The 18,384-nt window shown below is 42.3% G+C and overlaps 1 protein-coding gene across 2 annotated transcripts in view; it reads left to right on the top strand.

The window, feature by feature from the left end:
- dsd (attractin-like protein dsd) overlaps positions 1 to 17,019 on the top strand; it is a 180,799-nt gene extending 163,780 nt beyond the window's left edge. For both annotated transcript variants that reach the window (XM_072286089.1, XM_050193007.2), the window contains exons 23-24: positions 1,423 to 1,536; positions 8,989 to 17,019. In XM_072286089.1, the coding sequence (XP_072142190.1) occupies positions 1,423 to 1,536; positions 8,989 to 9,222 (348 nt within the window). In that variant the 3' untranslated portion in view covers positions 9,223 to 17,019. The remainder of the gene's footprint in view (positions 1 to 1,422; positions 1,537 to 8,988) is intronic.
- The last annotated feature ends 1,365 nt before the right edge of the window (positions 17,020 to 18,384 follow it).

The following is an 18,384-nucleotide window of genomic DNA, read 5'->3' as shown; positions in this document are numbered from 1 at the left end:
GCTCATACGGGCTGGGCCCGAGCCATTTTGACCTATCATGGAAGGCTAATGGCATATTTGGATAAAAACAGATTGGAATAGTTTTACATTATTCCAGCCCTGGACCGAGGACTCCACTCACATCCAGGTCCCGCCGAAGGACCCTGTGGTTTTTTTCTCTATTTCAGTGTAACTTTTTCACTCTGTCTTGATCCACGACCACACAATTTAAAGGTATGTTACCAACCCTGATGTAAGTTAACTCTTCGTGAAACAAAGGTCATAGACAAGACACCCTGCCTGGCATGACTCAGGATATGGCTGTGGCCTGCACACCAAGGAAACAACGCACTGCCACCGTAGCAAGGCTGACACTGCTTGCTTTCACAGTATCTGTTGAATAAGAGGTTTTTAAGGCACCTTTAACCTCAAGAGACATGAAGGTAGCTACGGGCCCATAAAAATTTTTCAAGTCTGTTCTTATTGCTGAGAGGTTTGAACGTGAAAACTCAGTTTTCACCGGTTAGATGCCAAAGCTGCTTTTGTTGGCGTGAACTCGGAGATGAAGTTGTAGCGCTGCGTTGCAGGTTGGCATGTTGGTGCTGCATCCTGAGTTTTCATCTCAAGCAAATGGTATTCATAGCGCACCTCACAGTTGCTTTTCACTATCTTTACACAGTGGTCTAGATTGAATCAGTGTCAGTTTTCTCAAAAGCTGATGCTAAGAATATGATTAAGCCACTTTCATACAGTTCTGCAGGCATCCTATATTATATAAGGAATAAATATTTTGTGTAAGTTCTACTGAAATAATTTTGAAGCGGATTGAAGAGGAATGTGCAGTACAATGTGAAAGGTCTCTTAAGGTTTAGCGCATCTAGTAGTGAAAAAAAATAAAAGAAAGAAAAAACTTGCTGTTGATGATAAATGTCATAATCCACGCATGTTGAGGAAGTGGAGACTCTGTCTGTGAGCTGAATCGCCACACACACACTGGTGAATCCAGAGGGTACCCTGGGGGCTCAAGCCCCCCGAGACATGCCGGCTGACAGTATTGAGCATACAGTGAGCCCCCCCCCCCCCCCCACCCGCCCCCCCCCGCCCCTCAGTGTATGCTTTGATGAGAGCTCCCTCCAGGAAGCTACCCTGGATCTGCCCCAGCACACACATCTGCTTACTGATATGCAAGGTATCTCTTTCTTGGAACAAGTTTTCTTTTTTAAAATTTTCGTTGAATATAAACGACATGTATATCTACATACAATGAAAAGAATATTGCATGAGAAAATCTGCAAATCTAGAAAAACTTAAGAAGTTCCATCCAGTTTATCTGGAAATAATTGGAAGTTTAAGGGGTTCAAAAATCTGTTCAAGAGAGAAAACTAAAAATAGATGGTATTCAAGTTTGTACCGTGTGACAAGGCTATGCCTTATTGCATGCAGCAACTGTTTGTGGAAATGGAACAAATGGCGAGTCGTCCTTTTGCTGGGGTCACGCTCGAGTTGGACGGTGAGCCGGATGGGTCGAGCAAGCAGTTTCAAGACGGTATGAAGCAGGTGAGCCTCCATAATTGCAGGTTACCACGGAAACCATTTACTTTTTATGTTGCGAAGGCAGTGTTTTGCTGTTCGGACACTGTTCCAAGGTTCTCATGTCTGCCATTGGTTGAGTTCTGCCCTCATTCTGAATTGCAAATAACCTTGGAGTTAAGGCTATGACCAGAAAAGTAACTAATGTATAGTTGCGCTCACAAGTTTCGAGACCATAAGAGCACATGGCAAATTGCATGTGCGTGCCATCTGGCAGTGTAGTGCCTACTGTTGAGAGCATTGCAGTGTGCATGCAACACTTGGCAGATACGCGCATGCCATTCACCATGTTGGTGACTGATGGTGACCACCGCCACCACCACTGTCAGCACTAGATGTGCTGATGGCGAAGCAGCGGCCCGGCAGTCGCAATTCCTGATGCTCGAGCTCGGCACTGTTTCCAAATTATGAAAGTGCTTGCTCAAACTGCTGGTGCTGCTGCCATGGATTTTTTAGTGATAAACACCACTCAAGCTTTCTGCAAAGTGGTACGCTCCCGGCACAAACCACTGTCATTCGTAAAAAAAAAAAAAAAAGCTTGTAGAAACCAGGGAAAGTAAATTAAGGTTTTCTTGTATTTTAGTCAGAATAACGAAGTCATTCTTTCTTTCAGTTATCAAGTGTGCAACCTGTTATTTGGATTTTGTGCCATGCATGCAGTGATATAGTGGCAGTGTTTGTTCATCGTGACGTTCAGCCAGCAGTGGTTGTTTGTGCAGGGAAGCAACCCGCCCTGCAGGAAGTGTGAGTGGTGTTTATCGCCCAGACAGCCACAGCAGAAACAAAAGTGAAAGAGTTCTCCGTTATGAAGAACATTCAAATGGTCGCTGCATGGCAGCCACCAGCACTGGCTGTGCGAGCAGGCACTTCTATAAGTTGGAAACGGTGCTGAGGTCAGCCTGGGAATTGTAGCTGCTGAGCCGTTGCATCATTGTCAGCACTGTAGCTTGCGGAAGCTGCAAATTACGATGAACAACATGCACGGCGGTGTGGACCGAGTGAACAAGCAGGCCAGCGAGTAAGGATATGTATGTATACGTCATGTATACGTCATGCATGTATACGTCAACACACTCATCAATCAGCAGGCACAACACCGTCAGACAGCACACACATGTAATTTACCACGTGCTTTTATAGCCGCTAAACTTGTGAGCGCGACTGTAAAACCCTCGAAAAGCCATCGCATGCAGCCATTTCAGGCTGTCATTGGCACGATTGTAGACACAGCTGGTGGTGGAAGAGTTGTCAATGCTTGAATTAACTATGGCAGACAGCGTGGCTACTCATGGCCTAGATCTTGTGCTGTTTTGAAGACATTACAAATTAAAAGCTAGACTTTTAATAGTAATTTCAGCAGTTTTTTTTTTTATCATGTCAGGGAAGCTGTTTTATGTTTCACTGCACCTTCTGTCAGTCATGTGTAAGATAGTTTTAGAATTCAGCATGAATAATCTACAAGAGCTGTGCCGTGCTGCAGTGAGATGCAGATGTGCATGCAGCTGGCATGTTTGCATAGTGAGGCTGCGTGGACAGGCATCACTGTAGTGGGTCACCCCATTGGACCTGTACATCTTAGAAAGGCATTCTTATTGCAGTGTAACTCCTTTGTGTAATGGTCATCATTTCGTTGTTGAACTAAGTTACACACCCTTGCTGTTCAGAGACCTGTGCCACTTGTCACCAAAAAGCTGGCTTTCCTGCAAAGCAGTCGTGCAATGGCTGAGCTCACCCTATGTGCTGAATTCGGGCCCTTATTTGCAAGTTTTATAGGAACAATAACACTTAATCTTGTTAGCCCCTGCATGACCAACAGTATCTTCGATTCATTTAGAAGGTTCGTATCATATCAAATAAATAAAAAACTTTGAATGCTTTGTTGTCTAATCAAACACAAATATTTATTCAAAATTTTCTAATATTTGCACACCTCTAAAAATAAGTTTTAAATTAAGAAACAAAAACTGAACTGGGCAGCATGTAGAGGTGCTTCATTTGATGTCAGATTCATATTCAATTTTATTTTTTCAATAGTGGTACATATATATACGAGATGTTATGCAGAAACAGGTCCCACAGTTGGAAACTGTGTTGTAGTAGAACATGTATGCACTGAAAATAGAAGCATTGTTTGCAACATCTAGCAATGTTTAAATTGTGTAATGGTAAACTCAGGGTTGGTACCCCTGTGCCAATTGTGCCATTTTGATTTTAAAAAAATTATTTTGCCAAACTGCACCAAACACAGAAAATTGACCGAAATTGTGCCATGTCGCACCAGAACGGCTTCAGCATGTGCGCTCCAGTAGTGATCGCATATAGTGAGTGGATTCGTTCTCCGAAAAGAGTGCAGCCGTTCACATTCTGCACACTGTGTGACAATGCCTCCCGCACAGTTTCTCATAATTTTATGTTTACAACACTGGACTTCTTGGCGCTTCCAGCAAGTGGCTGGCACGTGCCTGGCCACTTCCTGCTGTCACTGCTGTCAGGATGGCCAGGGCGGCTGTATTTAGAGTGTATTAGAATACGGTTGAATGGACTGAGCGGTGCAGTGCTCCTTAGCTGAAGCGCAAAGCAATGAAAAGTAGGCTGAGAGCGTTGCGAACGAACTAGATATTAGGGAGGCGCGCACTGCAGCGGGTCCAGCAGGCGGGTGTCTCTCCCCAGGGCTGGTATAACATAAGACTATACCAATCTGTTCTTATGCCTGCATGGGTGAGGCCTGAGTCATTTTGACCTATCACGAAGGGCTAGTGGTGGATTTGGAATAAAAACAGATTGGAATAGTTTTATATTTATACCAGAAGGGTAAGCATTAGATGCTTTGGAATTGCCCTGTTCTATTGTGTAAAAATGGCTTTCAAGAAATGTCGTAGCTTCAACCGAAAAGTGAAGCATCGATTGCGATCGCAATTTAGCAGGCAGCTATACGAAGTAAGGATAGTAGTTTTATCGGACCTATAAACTTGTAATTATTCGCTTTCTAAATTAACAGGCGTGGTGTCACGTGTGCACAAGCAAACAAGAATGCATATCACTCAATCACCACACGCACTCACTGTCAAAACGCTGGAGTGAGCAAGCGCGGCAGCAGCAACAGGAGCATTGACTTTCGTTCTACCTCTTGCTTCAACGCAAACGAAGCGGTGAAAACACAGCGCACATGAAGCTGTCAGCACTTGGCACATGCACTCTGTCCCCATCGCAGATCGCTTTGAAGACGGGGCTTTCACGGGCGCACCATACACAGCAGCTGCTGGAGTAGACCCTCCTCCCCCCCTCCCTCCCCCCATGCCTTGTGCGCAATGGAACAGAGCGCGCTTTTTCCGCGCTTTTGTCCCTCGCACACGCGAGATTGAGCCGCCATCGTTGGCTCACCCTCGCACTCTTTCACTCGCACGTGCAGCATACAGTGTGCTGTGACGTCAGTTTTTATCACACCTGCACTTTATACGCAACATCACGGTGATGCCAACGATGCCAGCATAAGTGCGCCTGGAAGGTTCATATAATTGCTATCACAGTAATAAAGCACAGTAGTTCATAACTCCGACTTCTCCGTACAGTGTGTTGGTGAAATTCATTTCCAGGCACTTCACTCACACTGTGGGACATTAAAGAAAAATGTATTTATAAAAAAATCCCTTGGAACTACTTTTTGAAATTTCGGACTCACTATTGCGGAATGCATGTTTTTGTGATTTCTATCACTAAATTAAAAGCTACAGGCAATATGACCAAAATTTGCATCCACTGGACGGTTTCAGTATCAAAGTAATCTGCTTCAAAATCCAGCTTAAGTTGTTGCTTAAGACAGTTGCAGTACAGCACTCTTGTTGGTTTATTCTGTTTCATCGTGGTTTCGAAGTGCGCTGCCATATTCCATATTGCATTATTCCACCAAAATTCAGATTGGCCTGCTCCAAAGTGCTTCAAAATGAAATTTTATGTGCTCCAAGCACCTCGAAAATGCAATTTTGTCTGCTTCAAAGTGCTCCAAAAGGCAATTTTACTTGCTCCAAAAATTGCTCCAAAATTACTTTGTACAGTCCCACCCCTGTAACCTGTGTAACTCTACAAGTGTAAACACAGTACATACACAATACATAATGCTTAACACAATGCATTCTCTCTCATAGCTGTGTTGTGCTTTTTGACGTTTTAAGTCTATCAAGTACCCAGGAATTTTGTTAAATGGAAAATTTAGCTGGCATTGGAGTTGATGTGATTTTAAAATTTTCCAGAGCACAGTCACTATAAGTTGTGTGTCTGTGAAAACAAGAGCTGAACTTGCTGGCAATGGTGTACATTTTCTGTGTATGACAGCCATTGCCAAGGTCACTGATGTTTGCTCTAACCAGCTTTCTCAGTGTGACCTTTTATGTCAAATTTTTCCCCTTACAAGCCTTGGTGATACTAATTTTTACGACGTACCATATTTATTAGCATAATGAATGCACTTTTCTTTTTCCCGGAAACCATGTGCTAAGTTGGGGGGTGCATTCCTTATGCCGATTAAAATTTTCCGTGTTTTTTTTTTTTTCCGTGGCCACCTCTAAAAAAGTCGCAGTTTCGCACAAAATACAAACCAGTAATTGCAATGGCAAATGTGTACACTGCTATACGAAGTAAGGACAGTAGTTTTATCGACCGTGTAAACTTGCAAACATTTGCTTACTAGGTAAATTAATAAGCATAGTGTCAGCACGCACAGGCAAACATGAACGCATTGCATTCAATGACCGTGGCCACTCTTTCCATACGCTGACGTGAGGTAGCGCGACAGTAGCAGCGAGCGAAGTGACCTATGTGCTGTGTATTGCTTCAACACAAACTGAGCGGCGAGAATGCAGCACGCAGACAGGTATGAGCTGCTGTCGTACCTAGACTTGGCCCTCGTTGCCGATCACTTTCAAGATAGGGTGCGCCGCAGCCGCGCAATGCGCAGTTGCTGCTGGAGTAAAACGATGCTACACCCCCTCTCCCCCCTATCTGCTCCCCTCGGCGCCATGCGCACGACAGAAGGTGGTGTGTTTCTTTCCCAATTTGCTCCCATGCACACAGGAGATTGAGCCGTGATCGTCCGCTTCCTTCATGCACCTTCACTCACACCTACAGCATGCAGTGTGCGGCGACGGCGACGGCAAAAATGCGCCTGGAGGGTCCATATAACTGCTATCACAATAAAAGTAAGAGACACATGGTACGATTCGGCGTCTGATATGGTGTCCGACATGATCGTACCCGCCAGATGCCATCTCAGATGCCGAATCGTATCGTGTGTCTCCTACTTCACCGCAGCAAGTTCAGGGTGCAATCACTACGGGAGGAAAAAAAAAAAAAAAGCTTTAGTGGAAAAATGGGGGCTGCGTTCATTGCGCGAGTAAATATGGTATATAAACAATGCTTTACTGTATGTAGAGTTAATACAAGGGATTCTGCTATGTTACTTTGTTTTTCTAGCGTTGCCTATTATACTTCCCCTTTACAGCAGTGGCTGTGCTCCAATACTCACCGTAGACAGCAAAGTAAACGGTTAAGAGGAAGCTTTTGGTTGAGGCCCAACTCCAATGCTGCCTATTCAGATAGATGTAAAATGCAGAAATGCTTTTCTGAGATAACCACTGGGTCGATTTTAGTGAAATTTGTTGCACTTAAGAGAGAAAGTTAAATTCTAGTGACTGTTGGAAGCGGAATTTTGATTTAAGGCCTAAATTTATTAAAAGGCACTTTTAAAAATTGTCAAGCTTAATAGTATAGAAGCAAAAAGTTTATGAATGTAGCTCTAAACCAAGAGTAGGTGGCGCAGTTCTGTAAGCTGCATCGATTAGAGCATTCAAAGCAGACAAATTTGATATATGAATTTGTGTCTCATGTGAATTTGTTACATTGTTTACAAGGGTCTTGCATAAGTCCTACTAATACATTAGTGGTCTCTTTAAGAGCCATGTATAACATTTCAAGTTAGTCCGCTTTAGATGTACTATTAGATGCAATTTACAGAATTGCGATATCGTTTTTCATTGCTGAGTTACAGAGTTGTGAACTTCATAGTTTCATTTTTTGAGAACCTGCAATTTTCAACAATTCTTATTAAAATATTGACGGGCTAATTCGAAAATTTGCCATCAATCGTCACTTGATTGTAATGTTTTCTTTTAAATGCAACAAACCTCATCAGATTTGGTGCAGTGGTTGCCGAGAAAAAACAATCTCCTTTCCCATGTATTTAGATAGGAGCTCCCGAGCTAAAGCTTGCTCTTAAGTCTCGTTCAAATTTTGACAAAGCTGTCTAAGACAGCTTTGCAAAAGCAGCATCAAAGACAATGCAGGCTACTTTGCTGTCCAAATAATATGTGCAGGAAGCTTGGAAACTCTACGGGAAAGTCAACTGCGAACAAGAAAACAGGCACGCTTTCCTATGTGCCTTCCTATGCACTTAATGTATAGTACATTGTGTTTTTCATAGGTTCTCACACATAAAGAGTTAAAATGCAGAGATAATTCGTGCTTTTCATAGCTTTTTCTTGTTTATGTGAAGTGGCATTACATCACAGAGATGTCTTCAAATACGTTTCCAAACGAATTTCATTACTTGGGCTCGAAGCTGCCTTCCTAGCTGTCTGTGTAGACAGTCTCCGATGCTGGCCAGAATTGGAACACACCAAATATGCTTCATGTGCACCACCACCACAGTCTCGTAGTAGCTACGATATTCTGCTGCTCGGCATGAGGTAGTGGGTTTAATGTCCAGCTATAGTGGCTGCATTCCAATCGGGGCGGAATGCAGAAACGCTTGTCTACCAAGCATAGGGTGCATGTTAAAGAACAAAAGATGGCCAAAATTGATGCAGAGCCCATCACTGTGGTGCCTCATAGACTGTGTTGCTTTGAGAAGCTAACCTTATCTGGTTCGAATTTTTTCAATGAAGTGAAAATTTTATATTACATGCATATGAATGACAAAAGATGGGGGAAAAAATAAAGAAATTCCCAATGCAGATTTTGGCAATGAATCAAAGGTTTTTCTTGTGATCTCCCAAGAACTGAAGGTGTTGTGAGCGGCATGTTCTTCAGATTTTTTAATTCACAATCATAATGGTGCAAAATATAGCTGCAGATTATTTGAAGACAGCTGCTATGTCACCGAAGGAATTTAGTATGCATTCAGGCTCCGAAGTACTACAGCACAAGGACCTAACATCTGTGTAAGGCGACAAATGGACATTTGTGAAATATATTATGGAAAGCCATATTTAATTGTGACACCATGCCAACAAATTGTGTAATTAGCATTGCTCAGACCCACATGTCTGAGAATAGCTTTCTTGTTTGTGCTTCCCAATCTTGGATATGTCCAGCGAAACATTGAACCCTACAGGACTCAATGGATCGATAAATCTCTCCTCCGTGCAGGGACACCCCACGCCTGTGGCGCTCGAGCCCTGTGCCAGTGGCAAGGCAGCTGTGCTGACGCTAATTGTGCGCATGCCAACGGGGGGTCAGGAGCACACAGCCACAGGCCAGTCAGGCCTGGCCATTGCCAGTGCCTTGGTCTCACTGGGGACCCTCTGCAAGAGCGACACCATCAAAGAGGATGGCAAATCGGACTGCTGGAAGCCCTCATCCCACCCAGGGACCTGCATATAAGTTGTCGGCCACTGTGATAATTGCTCAGTGTGTCACCTATCGGTGGGTGGCACCACCTTTATACGGGGCACCAGCCAAGCTCCTTTGCCACTGCACGCTCTCGACATTTCGCCAGCGGCTGCAAGACATGCTGTTGTGAATCGTGATTGACCCTGCGCTTTATTGAACTGGCCTCCATGCTTTTCTCTTCCTTGAGCAGTGGCTACTACTATGCCCAGCATGCACATATCGAGGCTGTTTGTTTTGGCTTGCAGCAACTACATAACAGTTTGGGCTGCAGCTGCAGGAAAAAAGCTTTGGATTTGAAACTGGTTTAGGAAAGGATAATTACTTTTTAATCTAACATGGAGAGGTGAGGTGATCGTTGAGAAATATGCAAAATAAAATCATTCCTTGTTTACACAGCAGTTGACAGTGCAACACTCTTGTTGTGAAGGTGCACAGAGAATCAAGTGATTATCACTGACCCAGATACACTGCATTCCTTTTGTGTATGTGTTTGTATGCCTATTTTAAGGGTCTGTAAACATAATTTCAATAAGTGCAGTGGGAATGTAATAGTCAACTTGGCCAGATATGTTACTATCGCAAGAAGTGCATATATGAATGTGAAGTACAGTGGAACGCAGATAATGTGTCGCCTATTTATGTGATGAACCGCATTTCATATGAACCAGCTAGGGCCCATTAGCAGCGCGTGCATCAAAGGTCTGTTTTGCATGACACCAGGTCATACGTGAAATGCCTCCTGTGAAGGCTTGTGTGGTAATAACTGCAAAACTAAAGTTGCTTGGCAGGCACATGGGTCAGGCTACAAAGGTCTTCACAAACATCCTGAGGACAGTGTTCTGAAGGGAATGACAAACAAAAGGCGCATGTTGAGCAGCGTTGTGTGACAATCGTGGAGCATAGACACACACCTGACAGGGCCCCTGTGGAAAGACATGCTGAGATGTGTGCCCATTTTAAAGCTCACTTTTCCTCAGTACTTCCGCCTTTCGTAAGGAGACTTGTTTGTGAGGTACGGTATTCTTTGGCTGGCGTATGCTGGAATTTAGGCCTAATGTTGTAACAAGTAATAGAACATCGCTGCAGCATGAGTGTGATTATTTCATTTTTGTGCGCACGTTGTTGCCTTGACACCTATGAAACTCGTTTTTATCAGATGCCAGCTTTGTTGAGTAGTTATAAGAGATAGCAATATGGGCACACGTTTCAGTAGCCATAGACATGTGTCATGCTTCTATATGGGAAAACATACTCAGTGTATTCTTTGTGGATTGTGTAAAGAAAGTTGTTTGTGCAATGCATATTTTGGGCACCATGTAGCTGCACTTGTGTGTGGCCCACATGGCCAATAAATTTGGGAATCATGAGTAGTACATAGATTTTTCAGTAATTTGAGAAGCACATTGCTGCAGCTTCTTTGTTTTTCTTTGTGGTTCAACTGTGTTGCATGCTAGCCTCACATTTTTTTTAAAGAAGTTACATGGGGACATGGGTCTTGAAAACAAAAAACTAGCTTGAAAGAACATGTCGAGTCAGAAAACGCTGTATTTATACCTCAAAATTCTCGGTTTCACCCATGAAAGCGCTCAAATGACCCATTTTGTGCTGTTTGTCATTCCAAAACCACTTATCGGAGTCTGGCCCTCTTGGTTTCGTGTGAAAGAGCATCTTTCCAGCTTGCTTTCTTGTCAAAAATTATTCTTCAGTGCTGCATCAGAAGAAAGCTACCTGGTTTTGAAGCTTAAAATTTATATTTTTACACTCTATTAAATAGGTTTTTCTTTTGCATTTTTCTTAAAAAGTTATTTCCGAGTCATAAATTCGGCAGTGGCACTGTCGCTCTGCTGCTCATTTAATTCTCCTCTTCCTTTTCTTTCTGACCTCCTTGAAAGCTTGAGAGTCTTAAGTGCAGAACCACTCTGATCTAGTGTTTTAGGACATGGTAACATTTTAAAATCTTGTAGAAATCAACAAAAATTCACACCTGTGATGTCGCAACTTTAGAATTTCATAACTTCGTCTAAAATATAGATACAAGCATTGAAATGCCAAGTTGCACATCTTGCTGCACTTTAGCTCTCTTGCTGCAGGAGATTTTTTTGCAACTGACCTCCCGTATCTTACTCAAAATTTTTTTCAACATTTTATAAGATTTACTTAGAAGAAATGTAATAGCATACTTGCTGTCAGCACACAAGATTTGAATATTTGCTAAAAATTTCAGGTGTCTACAGCAAATAATAAGATACTTTTTCCAGAATACAAGTGTGCATGTCACTAGATTCAAATGGCATTTGGTGACTTCAACATTCACCATATGTAACTACAGTTAAACCTCGATATAACGAAGTTGGTAAAAGCGGGAATTCGCTTCGTTGTATCGAAATTTTGTTGTATTGAAATTCGGCCTTTTATGGAATTAAGTACAGTCACCCGCCGTGGTCGCTCAGTGGCTGTGGTGTTGGGCTGCTGAGCACGAGGTCGTGGGATCGAATCCTGGCCACGGCGGCTGCATTTCGATGGGGACGAAATGCGAAAACACCCGTGTACTTAGATTTAAGTGCACGTTAAAGAACCTCAGGTGGTCGAAATTTCCAGAGTCCTCCACTACGGCGTGCCTCATAATCAAAAAGCGATTTTGGCACGTGAAACCCCATAATTAATTGAACTAAGTACAGTCGCCAATAAATTGTTCTTGCACGGAAAGGGGCCGCAGAATTTTTTGAATTATCGGGCAATTGAAAAAGGCATACTTTAATTCAGAAAACAAGTCATTTTGATAAATTTGGAAGCCGGTGACAATTGATACGGTATCATGCCATGTATGTCGACGATATCTTTAGATCGGCGGTACGAATTAAGTGAAGCCAGCCACACTTTCGCACGCATTCCACCCCTGTGGCTGATAGCGCGCACTGCCAGCAGGGAGCGAATGCTTCGCCTGCCTCTTGCTTTAACGGGTCACCGAAACTCGAGATTACGCAATCTCCGATACTAAACATGCGGAAAGACAGCTTATAAGGTGCCACGACCTCTCGGCAGGCCCACTCATTGCACATGCGGCAGATTACCTCTAATAAAGCAGAGTGTGTGGCTGCGTATGCGCTGAGCCGCACTTACAGCCTTGCACATCCATGGCCGAGACGCATGCCAACTCACCCACCCACTCTGCCCCTTCGCACGAGCTTGATCGCATTACCACGAGCTCGCTCACCGACCCCTCCTTCTCTTTGCTCGCGCGGGAAGGTGGCACTTGTGAAGCCACCGTCTTGTCTCACTTTCGCACACTTTCACTCACACCTAAAGCACACAGTGCGCAGGGTGCGATTGGATATTATTGCACTTGGACATGATGCGGCTTCACTTCCGCGGTTGCTCTTGTCACTCAGCGTGCGATTTAACAGGTGTGTTTGCAAGCAGCCTGTTGTAATTCAACCGTTTGACCATCTGCATCCACGGAAGTTTCTATTTATTGTCTTGGCATTCCCTTGCGGCGGCAGTGAAATTTCATTATATTAAAATCGCATACAAACACACTTCGTTATATTGAGGCTCTAAGTACATGGTGTTCTATGGACGAGAGGTTATGAAAAGTTTACTGTTTCGTTATATCGAGAGCTTGTTATATTAAAGTTTGTTATATCGAGGTTTAACTGTATCCCTTTCAGCGTAACTGTTTCTGTCTCGCCACGTTCCTTTTGACATTCCTTTTGTCAGCAAGGAATGTGATGACTGCACCAAGAGAGCGTTTGCCATTATCCGTTTCATTTTAGAGTGCAACTCTTACGGGCCGGTTTCTGCGGTAAGGGTCGCTGTAACCGAGTTAAAGATGAAAGCGAACGTGGAGTGCAATGCGGGGGGGGGGGGCTAAAGGAGGCAAGTGGAGAAGAGGGTGCAGTGCAATCAGGAGGTGGAAAGCCGAGGAGCGTATGACAGAAGGTGAGGTGGAAAGCGGTGTGCCAGCACGACCAGGCATGCGGCCAGTGTGGAAACAAAGCGCTGGCGTGAGCTTCGGACCCACTGCAATGCACTACTTTGCCGGCGGCGCCGCTGCCATTAGAGAATTCGCTCTGTGTACGCCTCGCGTTCCCGTATTCATGCTTTCTTTCTGAACAATGAGCGACACAACCAGTGGAAATGCTTCGTCTGCTGCTGCTGCTGCTGCTGCTAAATGAGCTGCCCGAGCAGAGGCTCTGCGCCACCACCGAGAGAACCTTGTCCTTCAGAATCAAATTCTTTGCCTTAAGATACCACGAATTCAAAACACCTAAACAGCCGCGCTCGAAATTCGCATTAGGTAATATTACAATCTTAGGTGAAATTTCTTTAACTTCTGCACAACCAAAAATGAACCGTTGTGTTTGTTTTATGATATCCGAGAAAAAAAACTTTCGCTGGGGTTGCACCACCTCCAAAAAAACCCAACACTGAAAGAGTTATTAGGCATAATCAAACTGTGACATTTTCTAATCAAATTGAGTGAGACTACTTGAGAAAAATGACCTTTGAATATACAATATTTTTAAAAGCGAAGTAAAATATAAAGAAGCATGGAGTTTGTTTGTAAGGCTTATTTTACATTGTTTGATTCACGTAATGATGTTAACAACTAAATTCCAGGTCAACTAAGAAGCTTGTAAATAAGGGAGAACTGAAAACTGATTGTGTCTGGTTCACCATCACAATGACAGTTATGAAACAAATTAAGAACACTGCACTTCAACATGCTCGTTGAACGAGCTAAATGCTCCACCACCACACATTGTTTTGAAAGACTCCAAACTTGGTGATATCGGCCAAATAATAAATTACTCTGTATAAATGGAGACAGATGTGCAGGCTGCTTATGCATGCGACGCGTGGAGAAGCTATCTCCTCTGTGCGTGTTCTCAAGAACTGGCATATCTGAGCAACAGCTGCAGTTTTCCTGCGCCAAAATTATTCAGAAGGGTCTAAAGCTGCATTGGCCTTTCTCGCTATAGACTGCAACTGTTGTCCTTTAAGTGTTTGACTACAGACGACTATTCAACAACTTCGAAAAGCAAATTCTCGAATGGAATACAAATGAAATAGCAAAAGCTATTTGATTCATATTTGAAGCTTAGAATATTTGTATACCTCTAGTAATTATTTCTTATATTCTAAATAATTGTTTTTGGCTACAACGTGAAGACCATCAAACGGTAAAACTTATATGCTAAATGAGACTAGTTATTGGTGTGCACTATACAACATATTTGTGAAAAAAAGATGTGCTTTAAGAAGGTTGATGATCCACAATGTTGTTAAAACTCGGAAAGGTGAAATTTACTTTCACATCATTCTCATGCTGGTTGGAGGCCATCGTGATGTTTTTGTACTTGCTGCCTGCAGTAAAAAGAAAAAAAAATATTCTTGACATGCATTGTGCTTTGAAAATTTTACTCCAATAGCCCATTTCTCTCTCTCTTTTAATCACTAGGCTTAAACATTGTAACACTACATCCTATTTTTTCCATTGCCCATGTTGCTGATGGGCTTAAGAGTAGGATGCTAAAGAATGTGTTCTATGTGGACATTATCCCAGGACAACGGATGAAACAGTGCTATGTTTCGCTAGATAGCTGCTTTCCTACAACTGCAGGCATAGTTTGTACCTGGAAAGATACATGAAAATAATGAGGTCTGTCTCAGTTACTCTCCCTTTCTTTGCTTTAAGCATGATCCCTGGTTCATGTGGAATGCAAAATGCTCAAAGACTTTGTTAAATGAAAAATACTGTTAACAATTAATTTACTCAATTGCAGTAAAATATATTTAATCATCAATGTAGCTAAAATTGATTTCTTTTAATTGGCTAACTTGCTAATCGTGTTTGTTTAAGCAAGGTTTAACTTTATAGTTTAACCTCATAGCATTGAACCTTAAATTTTATAGTATAATTGAAGGTTCCACTGTATCACGTATGCTTCTTACGATAGCACCCATCTTCTTTCTTGTCAACCATTGGCCAAGTGGCTAAAATTGCCCAATATAGCAGTGTTTTCAGTGAGCACAATAATGTAGAGTAATAGTGCCATAGTATTTTTATGGCACTAACTACTGTGAAGTTTTGATAACGCATGGCAAAAGCATTTATGGGCCTTTTAATATTTAGGGGTCATGAATGGCTGATGCAATGTGCAGAGAACTTGCACAAATTATTGACTCTCTCACAAAAGCATTTTAATGCCACCACCTTGAGCTGTTTGCGTTGCCATTTTCTATATGTAATAACCAAACAATTTGCATAAAAAATTTTTCTGCACATATTTGGTGTTTCATGACCATGTTAAGTTGATGTCACTGTACACAAAACTGAGATTGTTTGTGTAACAGCCCAAGATGGTGGCACCTTTGTCTGTATCTCTTCAGTGCCTTCATATGTGAAAGTTTTCTTTGTCAAAAACTGTTGACTTAATGACTTAAGCACAAAAAAAATCACCTTGTATTCCACGTCATTGTGTATTTCATATCAAATCACACAGTTGGTCTTTGTCATTGATTTCAGTGTGTTTGGGTCTGGGGCCATTGATTAATATATGTGCATATTTTCCATGCTACGTTATTTCAAATTTTAATCCAGCAACGCTAAACATCAGCAGACCATTGTTTGGGACAGTTTCTGCAGCCATAACAAACAGCCCAATATTTTGCAAATGCCTGCACACATTGCGAGTTTGTGCATGTGGTAGCTAGTTTGGCCACTGTAGTGCAGGACACATCACCTTGCTGGGCAGGAGGGCAGCCAGAACAAGCACCCCCTGCTTCCTGCCCAGTGTGTTAGGAAAGTGTTTGAGCATATGTTCTGGCAGGGTGGAGAGATGGACACAGAATGGATCTCTAGGTGCTACTTGCTTTCTAGCCCGGTTTTACTTTTCGGTTTTCGCCTCCCAGTCTTATTGATTGGCCCTGTCCGCACAATGATTTATTGCAGGGGACATATCAGTGCAACTGTGTCGTCAGGCTAAGGGTTTGTAACAACATGCAATTGTGTGCCACAAGATTTTGATGCTGTAGCTTTGTTCTTGTGAATGTGTCATCTTAAAGGAGTTGTGTATTTATTTTGGAGTTTACTTTGCAATATACTAAGAGCCTGCTGTTTATATTTTCTACCTTTACACTCTGTTTTTGATTAGCTTTTTTTATTATTGTCTTGATTTATGTTTTTCCTAATGGTGTTCGCATGCAGAAGGGAGCCTTTTTTGGCACTTTCACCAGCGTCCCCGAAAACGTTGCACTCATCTGACTTTCCCTTATAACCCACTCCCTTTGCTCTTTCTTTTCTTCTTCTTTTCAGAACAAACTGCCCTCTTTTTAAAAGGGCCTATTTATTTGTATATCTTGCACAGTGCTTCTGCGTAATATTGTTGCCTGATGGTGTGCTTGCGCCTCTTCCGCCTACATCTGGGTTTAGCTTGGAGATGGGAATGTCAGCATTTGTTAGACAAGTGGTGTGAGCTATTTGGTGGGTGAATTGTTGCTGTAGTTGGCCGCAACAGCCTTTGTAATGGTTGAGAACTGGCTGAAGAAATCATTACATGCGAAAAACAGTGTCTTGGAAATAGAATTTGGGATCTCATATATGCAAAATGATCACTTTACAGTGCTCTTATTTCAGGTGCATGCTTGAAAAATCTTTCATTTCCTGCACTGACACCATCATAATGTCGTCTTCCTCATCAACTAGACTCTTGTACTATGTACGCAGGCGTTATTGTACTTATGTTCAAAGGAGCATGGTAATATTAAAAATAGCACTTTTATTTCCATGTGTCCCTGTGTTTTTCTGGGTTTTTTTTAACCCATTACTTCAGCTTGGGTTGCTGTTGACAAGAGCCTTGTGAACAATATGTTAATAAATAACCCATATTTACAATTTGTAGTTAATACTATTGCTTAACTAGAATCACAGGTTTCATGCGGATGCTGTAGTCAGTAATCTCTATAGTGAACAATATGCTAATAAATAACCCATGTTTACAATTTGTAGTTAATACTATTGCTTAACTAAAATCACAGGTTTCATGCAGATGCTGTAGTACTACATTTGTTAAGGGGACACTCGAGATAAACGTATCAGTTTAGACAACTGTTTCAAAACACAATTATTATGTTTCTATTAAAATATGCACCCTCAATATAGTAATTAAAAAGTGTGTAATTAATCTCTAATTACCGATAGTACAAATATGATAAAAAAATCCTCCTGGTGGGGTACATCACTGCTGACAGAATACCATTGGTTGCGTCCTTGTATAGCCTATATTTATTTTTAAGAGCTTGACTAACATAAGCTGGGACATCCTTTATGTAGACTTACCCTACAAAAAATGAAAAAATTAACACTGAAGCTAGTGTTGGAAGTTATGATTCAACTCTACATTGGTCCAAAAATAAATTTTCAGTATCTTTAGTTGTGTTTCTGGCACTTTCCCACACCTAGCTTCAAATTTCCATGAGAAATGTTGATCTAAAGACTGTAATGTGGCGTCGTAGCTTCTGGAATGACACCCGGTTATCACTTGTCATCTTGAAACTACAAGCAGTCAGTGAGACAAGTGGATTCTGTGTGGGCAAGTGAAGTGGAACCAAAGAAAACGGAAACTGATGCAACATGCTGTCATTTTGCAAAGGTCTTGCCGTCACAGCTGTGCATCAGCCACATGAGGCTGAGTGTGCCGAGAGCCAGTTATGTTTTCTATGGCATTTCAGCCGAAAAAGTATGAAGTTCAAAAGGTAGAATGTCATTATGAACTGGTATCACCATCAATGTAAACGAAGCATTGAAGAGATCTTCCGATAACAACGTAGTAACTGACAACCACTTCCAACTGAAGAAATGTCTTGAAAGCAAGTAAACTTTCTCACTGCTTGCAAAATGCGCACGTGGCACTTGCTCACTCATTCCGAAGGTCATATCTTCTTCGCTGTTGGACTGGAGCAGCCCATGCACTGCCATGTGCAGCTAAGTCACTCTTCCGTACTTGGGAACTTCACATGCGGCCTGCTTAGGAACTTCAAATGTGACATGTGAACACTGCAGCGCTTTAATAATGTTAGTTATATCTGCTTGCAGTTATATTAAGCATAATCAGAAAATCATAAATGCACTGAAATGTTGTTATTACGACC

This window comes from Dermacentor andersoni, chromosome 1 (assembly GCF_023375885.2).
Source record: "Dermacentor andersoni chromosome 1, qqDerAnde1_hic_scaffold, whole genome shotgun sequence".
NCBI classification, from domain to species: domain Eukaryota; kingdom Metazoa; phylum Arthropoda; class Arachnida; order Ixodida; family Ixodidae; genus Dermacentor; species Dermacentor andersoni.
This window is presented reverse-complemented; position numbering and strand designations above follow the sequence as displayed.